At 38.3% G+C, this 25,658-nt stretch overlaps 1 protein-coding gene across 1 annotated transcript in view; it reads right to left on the bottom strand.

Moving 5' to 3' along the window:
• CARMIL1 (capping protein regulator and myosin 1 linker 1) overlaps nt 1-25,658 on the bottom strand; it is a 352,275-nt gene that overhangs the window by 130,226 nt on the left and 196,391 nt on the right. The window contains exons 12-17 of the mRNA XM_003788342.2: nt 19,249-19,335; nt 12,143-12,246; nt 9,629-9,706; nt 9,377-9,453; nt 5,634-5,738; nt 1,079-1,148 (exon numbers count right to left, since the gene is read on the bottom strand). Of these exons, the coding sequence (XP_003788390.1) occupies nt 1,079-1,148; nt 5,634-5,738; nt 9,377-9,453; nt 9,629-9,706; nt 12,143-12,246; nt 19,249-19,335 (521 nt within the window). The remainder of the gene's footprint in view (nt 1-1,078; nt 1,149-5,633; nt 5,739-9,376; nt 9,454-9,628; nt 9,707-12,142; nt 12,247-19,248; nt 19,336-25,658) is intronic.

Raw genomic sequence — 25,658 nt, 5'->3', positions numbered from 1 at the left:
GTTAGATGATATCTCAGAGTAGTTTTGATTTGCATTTCTCTGATGATTAAGGATGGTGAGCATTTTTTCATATATCTGTAGGCTGTACGCCGTTCTTCTTTGGAGAAATTTCTCTTCAAGTCCCTTGCCCATCCTGAGATGGGATCACTCGTCTTCTCTAAGAAGCAGTTTTTAAAGAAGGGCTCTTGTGAAGTCCATAATGACCCATTGGGAGACCCATTGGGAGAGATATTAATACTATCTGCACTTTGCAGGCACAGAAACTGAGATTTAGAGGTATTAACCAATTCACGGAGGAGTATGGTGCATGTATACAGGAGAGGGAGGCCTTGGGAGACTGGGTGAAGGATGGAAGGGGGAACATAATTAGAGAGGAAGCCCTTGAGTATAAACGTCCAAGATTAGGAATGAGGAGACACCCACCTCCATTCCCGAGAAGAGACAGAGTTTGACATGGTGGGTCAGGTCAGGCTCTGACAGCCCAAAGGGTTGCACTGAGGCATTTTCTACTTATTGCCACACAAACTAAAAGTATCAAGATAGTAAAAGTTTAAATGCCCTCTAAAACATAGAAGCTTTTAGTTTCAACTCTTCTCTGTAGGCTCTTTACAGGGAATATTTGAAGTTGCCAGAAACATTTTCACTTTCTAATTTTGAATCAAGATATTAAAAAGTAAAGTTAACGACGAGACAGCCATTCTCTTTCACACTCTACAAACCCAAGTTAGGTTGTACATATTTGTCCCCTGCAATGAATGCTATATGTTTCACTTTCATGACAAATAAGCTACTTTATAGCTTTATATCTCAAGGCTTCATCATAAAATACTCAGGCCCTACACACCAAGAATAGGGAAAAAAAAGTCATTAAAAACACACTTGAAAGTTTCCTGAATGGTGCTCTGTGGCTGTGTGTAGATACAACTTGGAAAATACAGAACATCAGAAACTTGTATAATATGTTTTTCTGCTTTGTTTACACCCTGTGGAATCGCAGTATCATACTTTTCCCATGAAAAAGATGAGGCAGTTTTGAAGCTATTATCTATTCCAGTGCATAGTCTAACAGGGTTCTTACCTCACAGTTGCTGAGATCAAGAGAAACCCCCTTCAAGCTATGGTTACAAGCCAGGCCCAACAACAGCGCTCTGAGGGGAAGAAACACACACATCAGACACAAATCCCACACAATGCAAGAACAACAAAAATATATAAGCATACTAAATAAAGCTCAGAGAAAAATGCCTTTCCAGAATCAAGGTCAAGTACAAGGCACCCTCTCAACTTTTTAAAATGCCAGCTGCATTTCTGCCTCCCAACAACAGTGAAAAAATGACTCCGCAGCATTCTCCTGTCTGACAGGCAGCAAGCCCACCATAAATGTAAAACTGGCAGGACTGCTATTCCTATGCAAATAAATCAACAGCACACCTAATTGCATATTGAAATTAAATTGTGTTCATCACAGATAAATTCCCACCTGCATCTGCTTGAGAACAGCTTTAATAATGCTTAGAATCTTATTAGGCAATTGCTCTTAGAGCAGCAAAGCAAAGCTGGTTTCCCCTAAGGAACACAGTAGTGAGGAAGTCAGACCCCACGGTACTCCAGGATGTGAATTATATCTAGATGAGTTTATTAAGCACCCTGCAGTAGTGAGTAGGCAAGGGCATAAAACCACTGAAGATTAGAAAACTGCATCTTGAATTTGAATCCAGGATTCTGCCTGCTGAACTACCAGCTAGCCCAGGACAAATGAATCTTCTCATCTGCAAATGGGGGGAATTTAGACTAATCACTCAAATCTACTCTTATATACTTTAACATCATCAGGCAAGGTGGAAACAAAGAATCCTCACATGGACACTCATTTACTATTTATTCTGTCTGAACAGAAGACCCTAACTTAGACTTTGTGACAATTACGGAGGTAAGCATGAGATGGTGCCTGTTCTCAAGCAAGGGAAACAAGTAGGTGGGCAAATAACTCTAATGCAAGGCAGGCAGTGGCGACTGCTAAAAAATGTGGAACCCAGGCAGTTTCTATCAATTCATACCTTTCCCTCTGCCCCTAGGAAAAGGAGTGCACCCAGCATATTCCAAAAGTACCAAGGATGAGGTGGGAAAGTAGGGAATTATTTCTTGCCCAAATCTCTGAGATTTCCTCCTAGGCCAAAGAAACAAATGGTATGCTTGAAGACATGTAACTATACAAGGCCAACAATTCTCTGCCTTACTGACATAGAACTCTAGCAGAGGCATGCAACACGTGGGGGCTGGCTACCTCCAGTAATGAAGCATGAAGATAATACCTCCATTTAGGTGGCTGGAGGTGAGTGCCTTTCTTTTTACTCTCTTAACTCAGTTCACTAGTCCCTTATTTTAAAACGCTGCCCAGTGAGAAAGAATGGGTGTATCTCACCTGTGTTCATATTCAATTACTTGTTAAATTGCTTCTGTTTTCCTAAAAATTGCTTGTCCTCTCTTTCTTTCTTGGGGGCAGTACTGATTCACTGAAAGTGCTTGGACTAAAAATAAAAGGCCACTCTTCTGGGTCCTGGCTCTGTTGCTAACAGTTGGGTGACCTTAAGTACATCACATTTTCTGTGTATGTCTCAGGTTCTCATCAGTAAAATGATAGGATTAGGACATTGCCAACGAAGTCCCCTTTATTCTATTTCTAACATAGGCTGAGTTTCTAGGGTTTAGTCATATATTTCAATAGTCCATCTTTATAATGCTTCAAGGAAAATACTTCCTACTTTTCTTACACATGCATTAAGGCCGAAGAAACAAATGGTATGCTTGAAGATATTTAACTCTAGAAGGCCAAGGATTAGGAGGCAAATACTCATGAGACTAGTAAAAATAAATAACCCATAGAAATTGTCCTTAAATAAAATAAAGCAGACAATAAAGCACAGTGTGACTAGGGAAAAAGTCTATAGCAAAATATGTTGTTTATTTTAACCTAGCGAAGGTAAAATTGTCTTAACAATTTTCTTCTCAATCCTTAAGTTACTACTGCAAAATTGCTTAAGAGAAGAATCTATATTTAATTTTACCAGCTCTGGATTGGTGACACTAGTTACAATTTAGGGGTAGCACACTTAAAGTGCATTTTTTTTTTTAGCTTATTTTCTCATGGCTACTGATCCAAGCCCCCTTCAAGAAAAAGATTGCCCCCCCCCTGCTTCCCTACACCCCACATTTCCCCTATTTGGTGCAGTGGAGGACCCTATGGAGTAAGGAGCGCTGCTGACCCTGTGACAGCTCCCTGAGAGCAGTGGACACAGCTAAGCACTTCCCAGAACACCCTCAGGGGTTCTCCCCTGCATTAGGATGGCCCCTCAATTTAACTCCCTGCCTCTGCCCAATCCTGCTTTATTTCCTCAACTGTCTTCACAGGTAGTGATCCCAAGAGAACGTCCTAATAAATATCCTACAAACTAATCTCTGTTCCAAAGTCTTTCCCAGGAAACCCAACCTGTGATGATGATTTGGGGCAAATTACTTAAGTGTCTCTGAGCCTCAGTTCCTCAAATATAAATAGGGATAATGTTTCAACTTCCCACAACCGCTGTCCATATTAAAATGATAATCCATATAGAAGCACCCCACACAGTGTCCAGCTTAGAGGACAGTTCTTTGCAAATTCCCTTCCATCCTCATCCTCTCATAGATAGACCTGAGTCTCACTATGGTGCTATCTTTTCAAATTATTATGTGTGTATTTAATGTACATTAGAATTTTGTTTACAGAATCTTCAACCATGAAGGCTTTTCTTTCACATGAACATTTTTTGTGTGGAGTAAAACACAGAGCTGAAGGGACTACCTGATTTAACATTATTAAGCATTCCTATGAATAACAGGTCCAAGATTTAACAATTACAAAATATCTTTGAAGTATAATAAAGTACAGTAAATCCAGCATCATTGTGGGATATAGACTATTCCATAAAGACCATGATGTTAACCAGTAACTCTATATTATATAGAAGTAAAAAACATTAAAAGAATCAGAATATCAGTACCTATCACTAAAACTATTTTGACTACGCTGATTTCCTGCGGACGCACTATGAGGACAAGGTCTGGGTCTGCTTTTGCTTTCTACTCAGTGGTCTTGTGGTATCTAGCACATTGTAGGTGGTGCTCAATAAATATTACTCGAATGCATGAGTGTGATGGAGTTATAATGGGATACCAATTCTGGTATCTTCCTTAATATCCATAACATATTAAGATGTAATCATGAGGCTTATATTGTTTGTGACTGCCACACTTAGAGATCTAGAATATATTAATTAAATTTTTTTTTGAGATAAGAGTCTCACTCTGTTGCCCAGAGTACCATGACCTCAGCTTCAGACTCCTAGGTGCAAGCGACCCTCCTGCCTCAGCCTCCTGAGTACCTGGGACTACAGGCACTTGCCATAACACCCAACTAATTTTCCAATTTTTTTAGTAGAGATGGGGTCTATTTCTTGCTCAGGATGGTCTCATACTCCTGAGCTCAAGTAATCCTCTTGAGACCTTGCCTTCCAGTGTGCTAAGATTACCAGAGTGCTAGGATTATAGGTGTGAGCCACCCCGTCCAGCCAACATTTATTTTAAAAGCCCATTATAATATCAGACATTATGTGTTAGCATTTGACCAGGTCTACTTTTCTTAGAGGCATCCACTGTTTCAGTCAGATGGTACCATGTGGAATGAAAACGTCCACATTTTTCAAAACGAGGTGAGTGGTGATGGGAGGAGAGAAAAGGTAATTTACAAATTAGTTGAAGATTAATTATCTGGTAACATGAATAGCAGACATTAATTTTAACATTTCATACAAATTACAAGGGAAAAATTAAATGCTGATTTACAAATTAGCTGGGGAAAGGAGAAATCCTGTGCATACATTTGAGTATATCTGACAACTTGCATAATTATAACCTGAAAATACCTTCTTTAGACTCAGAGAATTTGACACTACAAACGTACTACACTTGTACACTGAACAATGTACTTGTTCACTCTGGCAATGGTAAACAGAAATCTAACCAATAACAAATTACTCTCCAACCTCAATGTAGCTACACTTGTTAGTTTCACCACTATACCTACACTAGGGATATTAACCTGTTTCATTAAGTTGGCTGCCAAGTAAAAATGCCTAACAACCTACCCTGATCTGGATAATTCAGAAACCAAAGCACCTAAAAATTGATTCTGCTGTATATACAAAATGTGTTTTGAATTTGATTATTAGTTAGTAGAAATTTTTAGAACATTGATTAAAGCACACACACATGTGCACACATGCACACACAAGAATATGCCTAAAATGGACTGAACAGAAGTTAATATAAAAGCAATGGGACCTGGGAGCACAACTTTTGTAGATCGGTGACTACTGCCAAGGTCACAAACCAGAAGAAAATTTTTTCCATAGAAGATGCAATAATATCAAGAGTGCATAATGTACTTTAAAAAAATTAATGTATTCTTAGGCCCCAGAGTAAAAAGCATTCTCAGCTGCCTTTTCTGTCTTTGGATTATTTTTTTCCCTTTCCTCTAGCACATATGTAGAAACAAGCTGAACCTTAAAAGCTCTGGAGAAAATGAATTAACCACTTACTTTAAGGGCTCAGGAGACAGTTTTGTGCCTGAAAGGTTGATTTGCATCAAAGCCAGAGAACTACTGAAAAACTGCTTGAAAGATGGGGGTACTTCTTTTCCTTTTCTAAAAAAAACACAAGAGTTATACAAGTGGTTACACTTCCATCAAACTTACTCCTTAATTATTAACTACAAAGTGATCCATGAATTAGTCATATTTTTGGTAGAAACTTAAAAGTAAACAGAAACAAATGTCTGAAGCCTAAATAATTAAATCCCTTATAATTAAAGGAATCAGATTACAGGTTAAATACAGGCGTCCTCAAACTACGGCCCACGGGCCACATGCAGCCCGCCTAGGACATTTATCCAGCCAGCCGGGTGTTTTTGCCGCTGCTGCCTGTCCTGCTTAGCAGCCGACTCATCCAGGGCCCGTAGTCCGGTCCTCCAACGGTCTGAGGGACAGTGAACTGGCCCCCTGCTTAAAAAGTCTGAGGACCCCTTAAGACATATCATGAAGTCCATAAAACAATTTATTCCTATTTGTTACAGCCAATAAACTTGTGTTTTTTATCTTTTGATTTTCAGGATACTCTAAGTTTAGAGTATTAAAAAAATAGGTCAGAGAAGATGTGTATTTCTCACCAATTTAAAAAGCTTTCCTACCGGGTGGCATAAAATGTTAAGGATCACTGCCTACATTTGGCAATATTTTTAGATACAGAAGCGTTCAATGCAATAAGATTAAGACTTGCTGTTGATCTGAGGACCAGCACAGAAAGTCTGGATGGCATGAAGCCTGCGTTACAAATGGCCTAGCACATCTGTACCACAAACCTAATCACTTCAGGCCAAATATCAGAATGATGACAAAACTACAAAATAAAATAGTTAGAACCTCCAAATATGTCCCTTTGCTATTACTAAGGGAAGTGGATGAAATCATACAGCTCAATGATAAGGTACAGTCAACACCGTACTATAAAGGTTTAAGAAAAACAGGATTAAAGAGTCCAAGATAGAATGTGAACACTTTCCTTGAATAGTTGGCATATGTACAGCACTTAGCTTAATGATGGTTATTCATATTCCATGGAGGGACTCAGAATTTCAGGGCAAAAAGTATTCTAGATAATATTTAGTAATATTTAATGTGCAGATACTTGAGAAAAACTGTTTTAAAAAGTCTTAAAACAGGACAATTTCAGTCAATTTGAGTGAAATAGCTAAGCAATCAAAATCTCTGAGAAGACAAAAAATAAAACAAAGAATGAGAATTCTGGTATATATATATAACATGAGACATCTCAAATAACTTTGGTTTCAGATAGTGGAACAATATAAGTTTGTTTTCTTGTATTCTTTTTTTTTGAGACAGAGTCTCAAGCTGTTACCATGGGTAGAGTGCTATGGAGTCATAGCTCGCAGCAACCTCCAACTCTTGGGCTCAAGTGATTCTCTTGCCTCACATTTCTATTTTTAGTAGAGATGAGGTCTCGCTTTTGCTCAGGCTGGTCACGAACTTGTGAGCTCAAGCTATCCGCCTGCCTCGGCCTCCCAGAGTGCTAGAATGACAGGTGTGATCTAGCCACTGTGCCTGGCTCTTGTTCATTTTTTGACAAGCAAATGCTATTAAATTATTCTTTGAGGCTTGGCACCTGTGGCTCAAGCGGCTAAGGCGCCAGCCACATACACCTAAGGTGGTGGGTTTGAATCCAGCCTGGGCCCGCCAAACAACAATAATGGCTGCAACCAAAAAATAGCTGAGTGTTGTGGCGGGTGCCTGTGGTCCCAGCTACTTGGGAGGCTGAGGCAGGAGACTCGCTTGAGCCCAGGAGTTGGAGGTTGCTGTGAGCCGTGAAGCCATGGTACTCTACCCAGGGGCTCAGCTTGAGGCTCTGTCTCAAAAAAAAAAAAAATTATTCTTTGAATGTACTTCTCCTACTACTTTGGCTTAGTGTTGCAATGTTTCCAAATACCACTGCCCCCTTTCCAAGGGGGGATGATGTGTGTTACTCTACTGATAGCAGGTGTGGCTATGAGAGTCTCTTTGGCCAGCGGGATATGAGCAGAAATAATGTACACGACTTTCAGACAGACGTTTACAAGCCCATATGTGCACCGTTATAATCTCTTTTTTTCTCTGCTACATAGTTTTCAATGTTTAAGACAGATTGCGCTCTCTCTTAGAGTGAAGATGATGTGGCCAGCCCACAATGGAAATGTCACAAAACCACTGTTGCTGAAAGCCACAGAGATGGGGGGAGGGTGTCTTTATTACTGTAGAACATCAATCTAACCCATTCTGACTGATATACTTATGAAATTATCTGTGAACAAAAGTATAAATAGCCTAAAAATCCACACCTCAATATAAATGCTATAATTTCAACATAATTACTAAGGACTTTCTATAACTACATGTAGCTAAGATACCGGGTATTAAACAGTTTAATCATAACCTTTCATTTTGAAGACAAAGCAATTTGTTAACACAAATTCTGTTCTACAAGCTTAATAGCTCTACTGAAGACTGGTCATCACAGAATTCACAGTACTATGAACTCAAAAGTGCTGGTTAAACAAAAACCTTTATAGTCTATGCTATCATCATCTTGTAACTCTGTTCCCTAGTCAATTACAGGTCCACCAAAACATGTTTTATAAGCTGCCTTCAAATACATGAGGTGACTAGGTGGCCTCAATATCCTCAAATGTCCCCTAAAAATAAAGTATCTTGGAAATTTCAATTTCTCTCACCATTCTGTTTTCAGAATTCATATTCTCATATACTGTTGGAAGTATCTGTGGTACATCTTTCATACTGTAAAGATTTATATCACTGTTGAATAGACCAATCGTACTGAGTAACTGTTTTGTGAGGCACAGTTATGGTACAAAGCATGCCACCAAACTGAATTTTCCACATAAGTAAGGGTTATTATTTTGAATATGTAAACCTTTTAGAAAGTGAGCTGGTAAAAATGAAGAAATTTCTAGTGTTAAGTAATATTCCATTTTATTAATATAACATGTTATCAATATAATTTTATAATTAACATAATATTACTCTATGGAATTAATATAATCCATAGAATGACTAAAATATTATTTATAATGTGGTCATAATTGTAAATGCTAAGTATTAAACTGTATTATTCATTAGATGATCCCACAATACTAAACCTATATAACCCATGCACTTTTTATAATTCCCTTATATTATCTTTTCTATTTAGAGTTTTTCTATTCAGAGTTTGTGCTCTGTGAATCTTTGCTGCTTGTAACTTACTGCCTTATGTTTCAAACAATTGCAAGTCAGGAAGGTTGACACTTCCTCAAGCAGATTATTCAAACCAAGTATTCAAATTCCATCTTAGACATTTGAATCCTGTTTTTCCATAAATAAGATATAGGATGACTATTCTTTTTGCTAAGTAGTTTGTGCCTCCTTCCATATTCATCATTGAGAAATACCAATAGAAGTTTCTAAAAGGGTTTTTACTATGAGAGAATGCCTGTCCACATCAGAAATAGTGTATCATCATATAATTCACAAGGGCAAGAGTTATTGACACCCTGTGATTTAAAAAGATAAAATAAAACTTGAACTTTCAAGATCTAATATTTACACTAACAGTTAAGACCCCCTTCTTTCATATACAACATTCACGCTTTATCACTCTGTTTTCATTACCATTCCAAATGTTTCTTAGAGAAAAAAACTCCTAAATAGCAATAATAATAGAAATAAATCCATACCGGTGAGAGAATACAGTTCTGGAGAGATTAAGCACAGCTAAATACTGAAGGCATCCACGGAGAAGAGCTCCACAGACCTGAAAAAGAAATAAGGCACTCTCATTTTTAATATTTCTGTGTCTAAGAGAATATTTTATGAAAGAGAAAGCCCCTACCACCAATATTTTATGAAAGAGAAAGCCCCAGAAATAGCTATTCTGAGATCTCCAGAGCAACATTTTAAAAAGCAACAATAATAAAAATAACTATTACCATGTCCAGGGAACATTCTGTATTGGATAAATCCAGATGAGAAATGGCATTTGGCTGGGCCAAAAAATTGTACATGTGCTTGGAAAAAACAAAAAATTAAATGTTAGAATCTAGAAAGAGACACACATACACACACAAAATATAAGTTAAGGTTTTAAAAGGAAGTTGCCAAATTCCAAGATCATTCTGTCTGTTCTTCTCTACATGATTAGCAGAATTTTGTCATTCCACCTTCCCTGAGAGCAAAAAATAGCCCAATAATATTTAAATTAAAATTTTATTTGAGTAAAAAAAAAAAAGCCAAATGGAATCTGAAGTACCAAACCACCTTTTTGTTACACATGACTTAGTTTTCCTGATTAGCTCAATTTTATTATACAATTTTGGAACAGTGCTAATTAATTTTACCTCTTGAGAATGAAATACCACCTGAATTGCAGTCACCCTATCAAAATGCTAATCACTTCTGAAAGTGTTCAAGAAACCACTAATTTCAGTTTGAACCATAGGATGGTCTCAGGCTATATACCCTCTTCTGTCCAACATAATGATTTTTTTCTCCTTAGTTACTGCCAAAATACAACAAGAATGGCCTGACAATACTACTAGTGATTTTTTTTTTAATCTCACAAACAGCTAAAACACCTCAGGTTTCAGGGGGTCACAATGCCTACTACATTTCCTTAGTCTCCTTGGGGAAGGCCATCAAACGATGAAATTGATCGCTCTCTGCCATTCTCCAATCATCCTGGGTAACAGCTGCTAGAGCCCACAAAGTTCAAGCTCCTTGGCATCAGCCAAATACTTTAAATTCTCCTCTGTTTCACCAGATGCCACCAGATACTTGCAAAAACACACAAGATTATACTGAGAGTATCTCCGTCCTTGTATATATTCATTGAGTGTAGTAGTTTGTCTATATGGTGCTTCAGAAAAATCCTCTCTCTCAAGGAATTCAGAAGAGCAACAGGAATTCAGAAGAGCAACAAATTAGCCTGTAAACACTTCAGAATAACCAGACACATAGAATGGGTCATATTATGAAAAGCTCTGATTCAGAAACACCATTTTGCTCTCACACACGTGAAGATCCTCTGACTCTCTGACTGCTTGCCTGGTACTCCTAGCCTGGAGATGTTTTCAGTTTAGTGTGGCTTTGCTTCAAGCCACCAGCTGGGGGAGCTCTTATCACCATGAAATGGTGACCTGACTTGGCCATGGCTCCTCCAAAGAGGCAGGCCCTGCTAGGCTGCTTTCCCTTAGGGCACAGGGCCAGGTAAGCCCCTTTTTCTGCTGCCAAGCTTCTGGGAACTTCAGCCTGTCCCAGGCTGGAAGACCCCTATCTCTCAGGCCTTATCAGTCCACTCCCTTTCCCCAGAAGAAAGCTGGGAAAAGCCCCACCTTGGCCTATTTTATGATCTTAGGTACTATTAATGCCCCTATTTTAGCTGAGTCTTATGGACTTTTATTCTTCCCTCCATTTCTCTCCTTTGCCATGGTAATATTTTAGTTGATTCACATCAGAGTCCTTATTTCGTTTTGGGGGGGTGCAAATTTATGAATCCATTACTGTAGGAGACAACTGAAATGTGAAAGCACATTGAAAAAGTCATGGCACACCAGGAAACAAGGATTATTTAAATGATTTCAAGCAAGGGGAAGGGGAAAAGGAAAAATAAAAAGCACCCAGAAAGGCCTTCATTTGTATTCCCTGCCTTACAGGTAAAGTAAAACGAGAGAAATGAGAACAAATTTCACATTGTTTTTTAGCCCCGTAGAAAAGCAAAAGAATGCAAATTAAGGCTCTTCAAAGATGGCCCCTTGCTGTAGGCCCTTGTTACAGAAATACTTCTTCTAAATTTTATCATGGTGACTAGAGAAGACCACTCACCACATATAGCAATGAGATCATATCTAATTCATTGTGTCATTAAGGTCTGCAAAATATTTAAATTATTGATGCAGTTGCATAAAAAAATCTTATTATAATCGGGGGGGGTAGTTTTTGCCTTCACACTCAAACTCTAAAGAGTGGTCCCAGGTTACATCTAGCCCACTCCTTTCTCTCTATTTTATTCATGTAATAAAGCAGAACTAGGGCTTATCCCTTTTCAACTACTAACCATAAAATAACCTGCAATCTTCCCAATAATATTATTTACTGATGATATAGTTCACTTTATGTTACTAGTCTTTCTTATCAGGCAATTTTAACAGGTAAACTCATGTTTTAATATGAAAAAAAAATCTTTCAGAAAAAGTATTTCCCCCCAAAATTTGAATTTCAGCATCGTGAAATGAGAAAACAAACAACTGTGGTGATGGATTACTTCGATAATGAAGAAAGCCTCTAGAATTTTCACTAAAATACTTCATAAGCTTATAACTATATGATTTTAAGGTGGCATGTTAAAGAGAGAGGCAGGGAAATATGTTAGAAAGTCGTATTTAGACTCATTCGAAGCTTATTAAGTACAGCTTCTTTGAAGATGGAATAAGGAAAGAAAAACTTACCGAGAGGTCATCTCCACGAAGGACATTCCCTGAGAGGTCGAGATGAATGAGGGTGGAGGCAGTCAGTGGGTTGGCACTGAGTGACTGAGAAAGGCTGTTCACCCCTGCAATGTCCAAAAAATCCAGGCTCAGTTTCCACTTCAGAATACAAAATGAGGTTTCTCAAATTGCAGGACTGAGGTCAACCATAAGCATCATCCCCAAAAGGTGTCACCTATGATTGTGTCTTCTTTTGACGCACCCTCAGGAGGAACAGCTTAGACAAAGGCATGACCACTGAATCAGGAGCAATGGAATGAGCTCCACGTTGCTCCACAGCAGATGTGTCAAGCACATTAAGGACTTTATCTTGAACCCTTAGAAGGATGCAAGCAATCTAATTGGCAATGTTTATGCTGCTCTTAATCCTGCCAGATATTCTTGACCTGATATCTAAATGATACATGCCCAAATTCAGATAATATAGTCTCTTTAAAGTACTGAGAAGTCAATAAAGATAAATATATATATATCAAATTAAATGTATTATGCTCAAGGCAAAATTTGGACTGAAATGAACTTTACAAAGAATAAAGGAGATGACCTGTACACAAAGTAAGCACAAAAGAAAAAAACATAATTAACACCCCATACACTCTTTACATATGTTACATGAATGGCTCAAGTGAAAGCCAACTAAACTGACAAATCTACCTCAGAAAATAAAGATTGAATGCATGAGAAGGGGGACTGTTGTGCGTGAAGAAAGCTACGTTCTATTATATTGACATAGGCCTACTAGTCATGAGCTTCTAGTGGGTAGATTATTATCAAACTACCTTTTCTCATTGCGACTAGAGTCTCTTTGAAGTGTGCTTTATAAAACGGGAACCCAGATGAGTCTGGTTACTCACGTGGGTTCAATCCACTCACTATCTCACTGAAGATTACTCTTAGATATGGGAATATGGGATATATCAAAGCTCTTCACATCTCTACTAAAAGCCCATGATACACTCTGCTCCCCATGCTAGAGCGCCGTGGCATCAGCCTAGCTCACAGCAATCTCAAATTCCTGGTTCAAGTGATCCTCCTGCCTCACCTTCCCAAGTAGCTGGGACTGTGGCACCCGCCACAACATCCACTTAGTTTTTCTATTTTTAGTAGAGATGGGATCTTGCTCTTGATTAGGATGACCTCGAACTCCTGAGATCAACCTATCCTTCTGTCTCAGCCTCCCAGAGGTGCTAGGATTACAGGCATGAACTACCATGCCCAGCCACGAATTAGGTACGCTTTTATAAATTATTTTATTTTTCTTGTTTTTCAGTAAAATTCCTTTTGCAAATCCCAATCTGTCTCAATATTCCTAAAGAGAACCAGGAAAGGGGGGTTTTATCTACACCTGGCAAGAAGAGAGTAGGGAAAATAAAGATCTTTATAAAAGTTAAAATAAAAATCTGCTCTTTACATAGAGTAGGCTTCCCAGTAAGACAGATCTGGTTATGGTAACAAGATCTGATGAAGGCACTCCAAGAAAATTGCTGAGGGCTATAGGTAAGCCTCCCTCTGGGGCACTCCCTGCTATAAGTTTAGAATGTTCCATGTGTGGACTAATGAAGGGCTCACTGTCTTACCCTCCAGCTTTGGAGAGGAACAATTACAAGAACTCACTCCATATGTGCCCACTAAAGACTAATGAGTCATTTCTCAAGGAAGAGTGCACATTTGGGCATTTAGTACAAGGAAGAACTTCTTGGCCATCCACTCAACATTTATTAAGTGTCGATACAATGTTTATAAAACATTGGGAATTAGGAGATAAATGTAAATAAGATCTTTATTTTACTCTCAAAAAGTATAAAGACCATTAGGGAAAAATTAATTAGATTCTAGGACAAAAATTTAGCACTAGGCGAAGAATATTTACTCATTTCAACAAACTTTTTTCCTTTTTTTTGAGGCAGATCTCACTCTGTTGCCCTGGTGGGTAGAGTGCCATGGCATCATAGCTCACAGCAACCTCACACTCTTGAGCTTGCACTCTTGGCTCTGCCTACTGAGTAGCTGGGACTATAGACACCCTCCACAAAGTCCCACTAGTTTTATCTATTTTTAGGAGAGACAAGGGTATTGCTCTTGCTCGGACTGATCTCAAACTCCTGAGCTCAAGCAATCCACCTGCCTTAGCCTCCCAAACTGCTGGGATAATAGACATGAACCACCATGCTCGGCTTCAACAAATCTTTATTGTCAGCTTGGCGCCTGTAGCACAGTGGTTACAGCACCAACTACATGCACCAAGGCTGGTGGATTCCAGCCCAGCCAGGGCCTGCTAAATAATAATAACTATAACAAGAAAATAGCTGGGCGTTGTGGCGGGCACATGTAGTCCAAGCTACTTAGGAGGCTGAGCTTAAGCCCAAGAGTTTGAGGTTGTTGTGAGCTGTGATGCCACAGCAACTCTACCGAGGGCAATATAGTCAGGCTCTGTCATAAAAAAAAAAAAACCAGCAAATCTTTATTGAAAGCCTAATGTATACCAGGCAGAGGCTTCTGAGCCCCAAGAGACAGCATTTCACTACTGAAAGGCCAGTTTAGTGGGAGACACAAACAGCTCAATAATTGCTATCCAGTAAGGCAACAACTATCAAAGGGGCAAGGAACAAGGGCTTGGAGAAGAGGAGGTGGAAATTTAATTAATTGGGTTAGATAAGAGGAATCGACAGTGGCCTATAGAAAAGGTTAATACCTAGAGATTATCTCCTATGATTCTTTAAATGGCCAACTTCCCTTAGTTGGTCCTATTAGTATTCATGTATTTTTAAAATGGAGTAAGTGCGTCCAAAACATATGGAGAACACCAGACTCTCATCAAGAAAATCATTTGTAAAATCATTTCCTTAGTGAGGTGTAACAAAACTCAGTAAATAAATTCTAAAATTTGAAGGCCAAATTAGTCCTGACAGCAAAACGCTCCTTGACAAGTGCAGGCGCTTGGCAGTTGGCCAACATGTGAATAGACTCTGGAGAGAATCACGTTATCAGCTCAGCTTCATGCTACTCAAACAGACTGAAGGAGTCCCCCCAACGCCCAGAGCCCACGGTCACATGAGCCCTGTGTTAATAAGCCCACTAATAGCAGGAAATTAAAAAAAAAAATAAGTCTGGGGAAAAACAATGAGCACTTCCACAACCCAAACTAAACAGAGATGGACATGTCATCCTCAATTCTGCACTCTAGTGATTTTGACCATCCTTCATATTTATTGCTGTAGTGTTTACAGCTGGAAAAAGGTGGTACCAGATGGCCCTGCCTTGACATAATCTGGCAACCAGCAGGACATTTGCTAGAAATCCAGAAAACTAGCAGTTAGCTAACATCTGAGATAAAGAGAGGGTATTTGGAGGCACGGGGGATGCCATGGAGAGGTTTCTTTCTTTTTTCTTAGTTTGTCTTGAATCATTGAGCCATGAACATAAATGGTTTTCGGAGACCAAAATGTAAATGTTAGTGAAATTCTGCAGAAGTTTTAACACTGCAATTTAATTGAGTTATTTTAAATCTGAAAACCTTTCAGATCCCATCTATAAGACTATAAGAAATTTTTTACCAAACAAACATTTCAAGATATTCATCTTAGAAAAGAGAACTTAAAATTCTTTAGGTAGCATGTTATAAAACAATACTAACTTGCAAAATGCATTTTTTGATGTACACACATTGTACCACAGGGAAGAGATAAATGGGGGTGGACCTGTATTTGTAAAGAATACTGAAAATGAGAGACTGTCCTCGCCGTGAGGACGCTGAGGAGCCCGGCTTTGCCCATGGAGACCTGGCTGGGGAGTATTGGGGGGCAGGCAGGGATATCATTAGGGAGGGTGACACTGAGGGGGTAGCAATGACATAAGCAATACCGAAGAAACCAAAATTACAACATCAAAACACTTTTATTTGGTTGACAAATAATGAAAAGGAAGAATAATATCCCGTGCTGGTGAGAATGTGAAGAAATATGTATCATAGGCTTACTTAAAGGATAAGAGAACAATAAATATATAACTTTTCGAAAAAGCTCTAAAAAATGCACATAATCTTTCATCTACCAATTCTACTGATAGGAATTTATCCTAAGGCAAAAATTAAGAATCTGATCAATAATTAGCAACCAAATTCATATTAGTGTTGTTGATATTTTTGTTGATATTTAAAAGCAATTTAAATGTATAATAACAAATTACTAAAACTATGGAATATAATTCCACACCCTGAAATATCAAAGTGATCGTGTATTTACAGACACAAATGATCGCATACACTACGGGATGAAAGTTTATGAACTAGTAAGCACAGTATATTACCATATACGCACATAAGTGTTGAGTTATACCTATGTACCTGAACAAACCGTACAGGCAGGAACAGTATGAGAGGAAGAATTGTTAACAGTGGGAGTCTTATAAAGGTTTGTTGCTGGGATTGAAAGTACAGTTTCCTTTCTTATTTATACCTTTTGGTATAAATTACACATGACTATAAATGTGTAATTATCAGGAAAAGGGTTTTATAAAAGTGATTTACTGATATTGGAAAGCAATGATGTAAAGCAGCTAAACTCAGTTTTAAGACCTATAGATGGTTTCGGGTATTAGGTCAGAAAATACTGACTCTTGGCAAATTCCCTTCAGTATTTTAATGCCTAAATGGTAAATATGTGCACACAAAATCATGGGACTTAAAGAACTAATCCCAGTCTCAGATCATTCTTAGTGTAACTGCATATTCAGAAGAATGTATGATGGGATGGACATAACATTATCAAGGGACAGCTCTGCTTCTATCAAGGCACAGTCAGTGAGAGCCTGGACAGTGCCAGGACATAGGAGTGAATAAGGCAAAGCCCCTGCTGTTCAGAAACTTCTAGGCTAAGACACAATCGAATGCAACGGGAAACACACTAAGACGGAGGAATTTACAGAGGTCCTGAGCACAGAGAAAGGAATATCCCACTGTGCAAGGTGTAGTGAGAGGAGGATGTCTGAGAAAGCGTCAAAGAGAAAAGTGAGAGAGAAGTGGAACCTTACAGAATGGGCAGCAATTCAGGAGACACCCAGGCAGGGATACTGGGGTCATCCTAGGCCAAAATAAAAGCATACTAAAACAGGGGACAGCACAAGAAGATGGTGATGATGGCAGAGGTGGGGATGACAGTGGTGGCAGTGCTGGTATTTATTACCCTTTGTGTCAGAAACTACATTCTATATATAGTAAATCAGTTAGCCCTAACTACCTGTGAGGAAGTAGATACTCCTTTTTTTTTGAGGCACAGTCTCACTCTATTGCCCAGGCCAGAGTGCCATGGTGTCAGCCTCGCTCAAGCCAGCTCAAGTAATCCTCCTGCCTCAGTCTTCCAAGTAACTGGGACTACAGGCACTCGCCAGCTAATTTTTCTATTTTTGGTAAAGATGGGATTTCCCTCTTGCTCCCTTTGAGCTCAAGGGATCCTCCTGCCTCAGCCTCTTAAAGTGCTAGAATTACAAGTGTGAACCACCATGCCCAGCCTAGAAAGTAAATACTCTTATTTCTACTCTTATTGCTATCTTACAAATGAGACGACTTGGGAACCAATGAATTACAAAAGCATGTTACACTAAGTGAAAAAGTCTGGATTCAACCATAGACAATCTGACTATAGAACTGACATTCTCAGCCACTACACACACTGCCTCCAAACAGCAGTGATCTATGTAAAAAATAGCAAGCTGTTAAATTTAAGACACTTCCACTGAAGAGTTGTCCAGGCGTTGTGCCAGATCCTACAGATAATAGAGATGAGAGAAGCACAGGCCACAAGGAGAGCCCCGGTCTAGCAGGAAAGACACAATATTTATAAAATGATGTTATGCATATAATCTTGAAGTAAAATAAAGGAAATAGTAATTAATTCTCTTGTGGCCTCAGGAATAGGGAACACATTTCAGCAGAGATGATCACAGGTAAACATTTTATAAAATAAACTGTAACTCTACAGTAATAGTATTTGGCAATACAAAAAAAATTTTTTAAGGCATATGAGGGCACAATGAATGCAAGGTAATTTCTTTTCTTTTTTTGTTTTTAAGACAGAGTCTCACTCTGTCACCCTGGGTATAGTGCTGTGGTGTCACTGCTCACAGCAACTTCAGACTCTTGAGTTCAAGTGATTCTTTTGCCTTAGCCTCTCAAGTAGCTTGGACTACAGGCACCCCCCACAATGCTCTGCTAATTTTTCTATATTTTAAAGAAATGGGATCTCACTCTTGCTCAGGCTAATCTCGAACTCATGAACTCAGAAAATCCATCCACTTCAGCCTCCCAAAGTGCTAAGATTACAGGAGTGAGCCACTGTGTCTGGCCAGTAATTTCTAATATTATTTAAAAGGTGTGGTATGAGAAAATAATAATAGAGAATTGACAGAATGGAATGAGTAATGGGATAATTGAAAGGAGTAAAGTTAGAAATGGACCTGGGGAGAAGATAAGGCAGTCTCTAGAGACAAAAACAGAAGGCGTGGAGCTACTTCAGGAACCCAGGAGTTAGACCCAACAGTTTTCTGGAAAGCAGACACCATCTGACAGTTCTGGGGAGAAGGCTAGCCTAAGGATGAAGCTAGAGAAAACACAACCGGGTGCCTCTGGCAGATGAGGCGTGAGATTAGAGGCAGTCAGGTAAGCGTCCTCTGACTCAAAGCTGAAAAAGTTCAAGAATATATGTGAATCTCAAAATTATTTTCTAGTATAAAATCACTCCACTTTAAAGCATCAGAATTGAATCACATATCTTTATCTTCAAATTGCCAAAGTAATGTAATATATTTATTTTTAAATGCAGCTACAACTCCTTGGGTGATGGGTACAGCAAAAGCCTAGACTCCCCACCACTACGCGATACATACTTGTAACAGGATTCAACTTACATTTCCTAAATCAATTAAAATAAAAATTGTTTAAAAAGAATGACATTAATAAATGGAAAATAAATAAGTAAATGCAGGTATACACCTAAATAATTCTCAATATTTAAGGTAGTAAGAAGGGTGGGACTATTGCAGATACAATGTTAAGTAAATGGGAAATACTGTACCTTTAGGTGATAATGAGGTTTTAGATAAATTTAAATGCTTCAATCCCTTTGGGAGTTTGGCAAATTGAACACTTAAGGAGGATATACCTGTGAAGGGAAAAAAAGATGATTAGAATTTTCAAGTTCTCAGAATTGCATGTTGTCTTACAATGCCTGAAAATTAACTTATATTTAATTCCAATGGAAGTGATATTTTTTTCTAATACCAGACCTTGTTTTCTAATCATTTACCATCATGCCTCCTTTCCTTTCTGTCCTACCTATATGAAAGGAGAAGGGAAAAGACTGTTTAATTAAGCATAACAATATTTGAAACTTTCCCATTAGTGATACCTTACTTTGGGCCAAGTGTTACCCTCTTCTCATTGCCCAATTTAAAATTTAAATTCTCTTGGGAAGAATGATATAATTCTTCCCTACTTTTCTTCTTAATGAGTTGATCGCTCTTCTAGATGAGCAGATGTATGCTATTTAATTATTGTCAAGAAGAATGGGGTAATAGTAACTATTCAGATAACAGCAGATGGATTCCAATACTTAATTGGCTATGGTATAACAACTTTAGAGCATCAGAGTATATTTTAACTTCTTAAAGGTAAGTTTTGTAACTATGAACTTACAGCAACTAGGAATTTATAGTATTTAAAATCAGATAGCTTGACCAAGCATGGTGGCTCACTACTATAATCTAAGCACTCCTGGGAGGCCAAAGCAGGAAGGTCACTTGAGCTCATCAGGGTCGCTTAACTTTAAAGCATCAGAATTTGAATTACATAATGTCTTTACCTTCAAACTGCCAGAGTAATTTATCCTTATAAATATATTACAGTGGCAAGAGTTGTAGCCTGAGCAACATCTCTATTTAAAATGCCTGTAGTCCCAGCTACTTGGGAGGCTGAGGCAGGAGGATCTCTTGAACCCGGTAGTTTGAGGTTGCTGTGAGCTAGGCTGATGTCATGGCACTCTAGCCCAGAACAACAGAGTGAGACTCCATCTCAAAAAATAAATAAAAACAAAATAAAACCAGATATCTTCTAAATTTAATGGCCAGAGTAGGAGACTGGGAACACCACATTACTCATCTAAGGATTGCAATGAGCAGAGACTGTTTTCTCAGAGGAAATAAGTAATAGATAAATATATGCCTTTCCTACAGGTCCTTCAATTGATCTTCCTTAAACAACACTAATACCAATTCCCTTCAAATTCCAGGAGCAATAATAAACTACTGTGCTGGTTGCTGCCCTATTATATAATTGCAAGTCCTCTACAAATCTTATGAAAATGTGCAAGTTAGTTCTTGAAACGACATAAAGGTCATGCAGCTTACATAAGCCTTGAAATGGTGTATCCCCAAGGATAGTGGGTGTTTTAGGAGCCCCTGCCTATTTCCCCAGCGTGTTTTCATCATCAAAGAAGGTTTGAAATTACTGGACTAAATAATATTAAACTTTTTTTTTTTATCAGAATATATCCAGAGACTTGAATATGCTGATCCATTTTATAAATCATAAAGTGAGGCCATCCCTAATATTTAGTTGATACTCTCTTATAAAAGAATGAATTACCAATAAGTTAATGGGGAGAGACAGAAAAGATGGAAAAAATATTAAAAATGATTAATCTAAAAGGCACACTTGGAGAACCTTGTTAATGTTGCTTTTCTTGATCTTGGTAGTGATTTCTGGGGGCAATAAAAGGCTTCTTTCTTCTCTGTTAGAAAGGATAGAGACTCGGACATTGTAGATGGCAGAACGTAGGAGAGTTAAAATTTTTAGCTTTCTACCAATTTTTACAGCTTCACTAGAAGAGTTCCGAAACACTAAGAAAAATAAGAAATTACACAAATAAAATACAAGGAAGCATTTTCACTTCCAAAATAAGGCTGAGAGAAAAGAATCAAGAACCAGGAACATAAGAATAAAGGGATGTTGGAAAAAATGGAGTGAACGCACCCAACTTTTGAATGAATGTCCTAAAATCTAAATCTATGCCATTTACAATACATCGTTTTACCTTGTCGAACTATAAAAACATCAGTTAAATATGGCTGAAATCATGACTCCAAAGAAAAATATTTTCTGTTTTGCAAGTATCACACACAGACCTGGCATCTTCAAACATTAAGGCATACTAGGGAGTAAGCCAATGTTTTTCAAATAGCATGAACAGAAGTGTTTCCCTTCTACTTCTGAAGGAAATCTAGATAACTAAATCAGAAAATCACAAACTCCTAGAAGGACTACCAACAAATGGTATTAAGTACCCTTCTGCAAGCTTTGTCCAAAACACTTTGACACAGTTTCCTCATCTTAAACAGAAATAATAACATTTATAACATCGTAAGGCTACTTTCTAAATCAAATGAGGCCATGAAAAGCTAACGATTACTATGTACTATGTGCACAATGTATGAAATCCTATTCTTATTTTTTTGTACATCTCTCATTAAATCCTTAGAATATCCTTATGTGGTAGGTACCATAACCATCTATTTTAAAGACTAGGAAGTTGAAGCAAAGAGCGGGTAGGTAACTTGCCCAAGAACACTTTAGTTGAAAAGCAGTGGAGCCCAGAATTAAACCCATGAATTCTGACTCCAGAACCCACTGATATACACACTGAGAGACAAGACAAGACAGAAAGCACCAAAAAATACAAGCCGCAGTCCTTATTTGCCAGGTCATATCAGAGCCATTACCAAAGAGCTGGAAAAAAAAAAATACTGGGTTATGTCAAGTCAATACAAAACTATCTGAGTGAGCTAGGATTCTTTAAATGACACCATCAAATCCTCAACAAAATGAAGGGAGGAAATAAGGGCAAATATCCCTGACAAGGGAAAGATAATAAAAATTAGGGTGATTGAGAAGGATAACTAGGAAGACTAGAACATGGAGTGTGCAATACTTAGGGAAATAACTGAAAATATTCAACTTTGACACAAGAAATGATACCAGATTCAAAGAGTTTGTCACATGACTATGACCTAAGAATACCCTGGTTCAGGTACTTGGTCACCTCACAGGATTCACCACAAAATTAGTTAATATTCAGATCCTTTGCTAGAGCAAAGGTTTTCAAGCTTTTTCTAAATTGATAAATAAAAAAAAAAAAACAGATTTGACATCATCATGCAAGAATCTCATAGAAAAATAAATATATGCACATATATTAGTGAAAATTAGTTAGTTTTTACTAATATACATATATTAGAGAAAATAACCAATATTTTCTTTAAATAATGTACTGATATTTTATATCCTATTTCTTTTTTTTTTAAATGTTTGTCACAAACTATAAGACTGATTTCATGGTCTGCCAATCGGTTTTGACCCACAGTCAGAAAACACACAGGGTTAGATGAAGGCCAAGAGCAAGCTGGTGAGCAGGTGTGGCCTTGCAGCCAGGAGAATAGCTTATGTATGTGTGTGGTCTGTTCACCACCTTGTATACCTCTTACAGACAGCAGGGCATCCAGCGTTTGAAGCTTCCTCATACACTGCACCTTTACTTACGAAATCATACTTTAACCTCCCTCACCATAAGCCTCTTAACAATCAGAAGGCTGCAGGCCTGGCCTTTATACACAGGTGTGACAAGAAGACTGAGCTCTAAATAACAGGCATTTGCTGGATCAAATAATCATGTCACAAAACAAGGAGCTAAACTTTCTCTCTGAGAGCTTCCAAATGAGCCCCTGAGTGAATGGTTAAAGGCACAAAATCATAGCTCGTTTGATTCCTCAGAATTTTGGGCTTCTTAGCTAGTAGACCCCCATTTCCCAAATACTTCTTGGATTTTCCTTACACATAATATTCTCTGGTTTTGTCTCATTTATAGAGTATACAATCGAATTATACACTCTGCTTTTATCCTTTCTATTGTTTTCAAACATAAAATACTATTCCTGAAAAGCTTAGACACAAAAATTACTAAAATTTTTCTCTAGATTGAAATTTTAGTATTTTATAATCAATTGGCTTTCTTGTGGTATTTCTACCCATGAGCAGAAAAGCTACCAGTCATCTTCAGATATTTAGCCTGAATAAAAATAACCAATAAAGGATGTGTGATTCTGTGATGAGGCTCAGCCCAAAGACTGAAGAAAAGTGGGAAATGGTGGTATTGGCAGCTGTCCATGAGCCCTGGCAAATTCAGCAAATGAATGAATCTAGAAAGGGAAAAAAGGAGAAAAGTCATGGCCTGTGAAAATATTTTCAAGAATGCCAAAATCCGAGGTGTGTAAGCAGAAATCACACTAGAGGGTTGTTATGTGCACTTGAGGCTAACAAAAGCATTTTTGGAATGATTCATGATGGCAACACCTGGAAACATGCTGCACCTAAATGAAAAGACACAAAACCAGGTCTCAGAGGCAAGAATACAGAGGAGAAAAGGAGACAAACATCATCTCTGAACACATATTCTCACTCCATACAAAAGAAATCTCTGAGGCCAGGCCCTGTGCTTCATACCTGTAATCCTGGCACTCTGGGAGGCCGAGGCAGTTGGATGGTTAGAGTTCAGGAGTTTGATGCCAACCTGGGCAAGAGTTAGAACCTGTCTCTACTAAAAATAGAAAAAAAATAGCCTGGTTGGCACTTGTAGTCCCAGTTACTCAGGAGGCTGAGGCAGAAGGCTGAGGCCAAGGCACTCTAGCCTGGGGCAACAGAGCAAGACAGAAAAGAAAAGAAAAAGAAACAAATCTCTATACACCTTACCATGATTGGCAAGTGCCATTTAAAATACTATATGTATAAGATAAGTAAATAAAACCAAACTCAATCTAAAGAAAATATTGATTATGTACAAGATCTTACACTACATGCTGTGTGTCTTAGAAAGGAAGGGGAGAAGGAAGAGCCAAGGACGGGGGCTGCGAGGAAGTGAGGTGGTAGAGGAGTAGGGAAAGAAGCAAAGGGCAAGTTCATTTTTCCCTTTCCAGACTCCCAAACTCAAACAATATGTGGTCCTGGCTTCTTTAACTCTACATGATGTTTTTGAGGTCATCCATGTTCAAGCACATTTCAGAATTTCTCTTCTACCTTGTATTCCATTCTACTTACATGCCACATATTATTTGTCCACTCACCAGTGATGGACCTCGGGGTTGTTTCCAGTTTGGGGCTATTATAAATAATACTGCTGTGAACATTCACTAACAAGTCTTTGTGTGGATATATGTCTTGTTTCTCTTGGGCAACATACCTAGAAGTGGAATTGCTGGATCATATGGCAAATTTGAGTTTAACTTGTTAAGAAACAGGCTAACTGGCTCGGTGCCTGTAGCTTAAACGGCTAAGGAGCCAGCCACATACCCCAGAGCTGGCAGGTTCAAATCCAGCCCTAGCCCAGCAAACAACAATGACAACTACAACCAAAAAATAGCCAGGCGTTGTGGTGGGCACCTGTAGTCCCAGCTACTTGGGAGGCTGAGGCAAGAGAAGTGCTTAAGCCCAGAAAATGGAGGTTGCTATGAGCTGTGATGCCACGGCACTCTACCCAGGGTGACAGCTTGAGGCTCTGTCTCAAAAAAAAAAAAAAAAGAAAGAAAAGTAAAACGAAAGAAAGAAAAAAAAAGGAACAGGCAAACTGATTTCCAAAGTGGCTGTACAATTTTACATTCTCATCAGCAACATTTGATTTGAATTTCTGTTTCTTCACATCCTCTCCAACATTTATTTTGATTATAGCCCTATGACTGGCTGTGACAGGGCATGTTGTCCTGGTTTTAATCTGCATTTCCCTAATGACTAAGGAGTGCCCTGTTCCTGGTCCACTCTGCATTTCTTTCACTTCAGGATCTGCCTCCAAAAAACTACCTCCCCCTACAAGATTTTGTTCTGTCAATAGATAAATATGATAAAGAACTTCCCGTCTTAAAAATGAAACCAAAGTATACCTGTCTATAAAAAATTATCTCCATAATTTCCATTTTGTCACACTCATCTTTCAATAATATTTGACTAACAGAGAAACATTTGTTTTTGCTAAGAAATTAGCATACCGAGGGAAATTCTTACCCAGTACCATGCATCCATTATTTTCAGCTTTGGCTCATTCAATGAGGTTGTTTTTCATGCGATCGAGTTTTGTAACTCAGTCCCAACCTTCCCTTAGATTCACTACTTTAGATGCTGAGAAGTTACTTGAGATTTTTGCTTGAATACCAGATGAATGTCTTTTTCAACACAGAATAATGTCCATATCAGAAACAAAAGAAAAACTGGCCATCTACATCAGAATCTTACACTTAAGTTTTTAATAACTAGTACTCTTTTAGCAAAGCTGGATAACATCTGTAAGGGGAAATGAAATCGAAAGTGCCCCTTCTTAAACCTTGTTCAGCAACGTTCTACTACTAAGAATTCAAATTCTCAAGTTTCCCTTTCCAAACCTATTTGACT

Source organism: Otolemur garnettii, unplaced genomic scaffold, assembly GCF_000181295.1.
Source record: "Otolemur garnettii isolate 467f Iridium unplaced genomic scaffold, OtoGar3 scaffold00026, whole genome shotgun sequence".
Classification (NCBI taxonomy): domain Eukaryota; kingdom Metazoa; phylum Chordata; class Mammalia; order Primates; family Galagidae; genus Otolemur; species Otolemur garnettii.
Note: the sequence above shows the minus strand (reverse complement) of the source record. Positions and strands in the feature narration are given on the sequence as shown.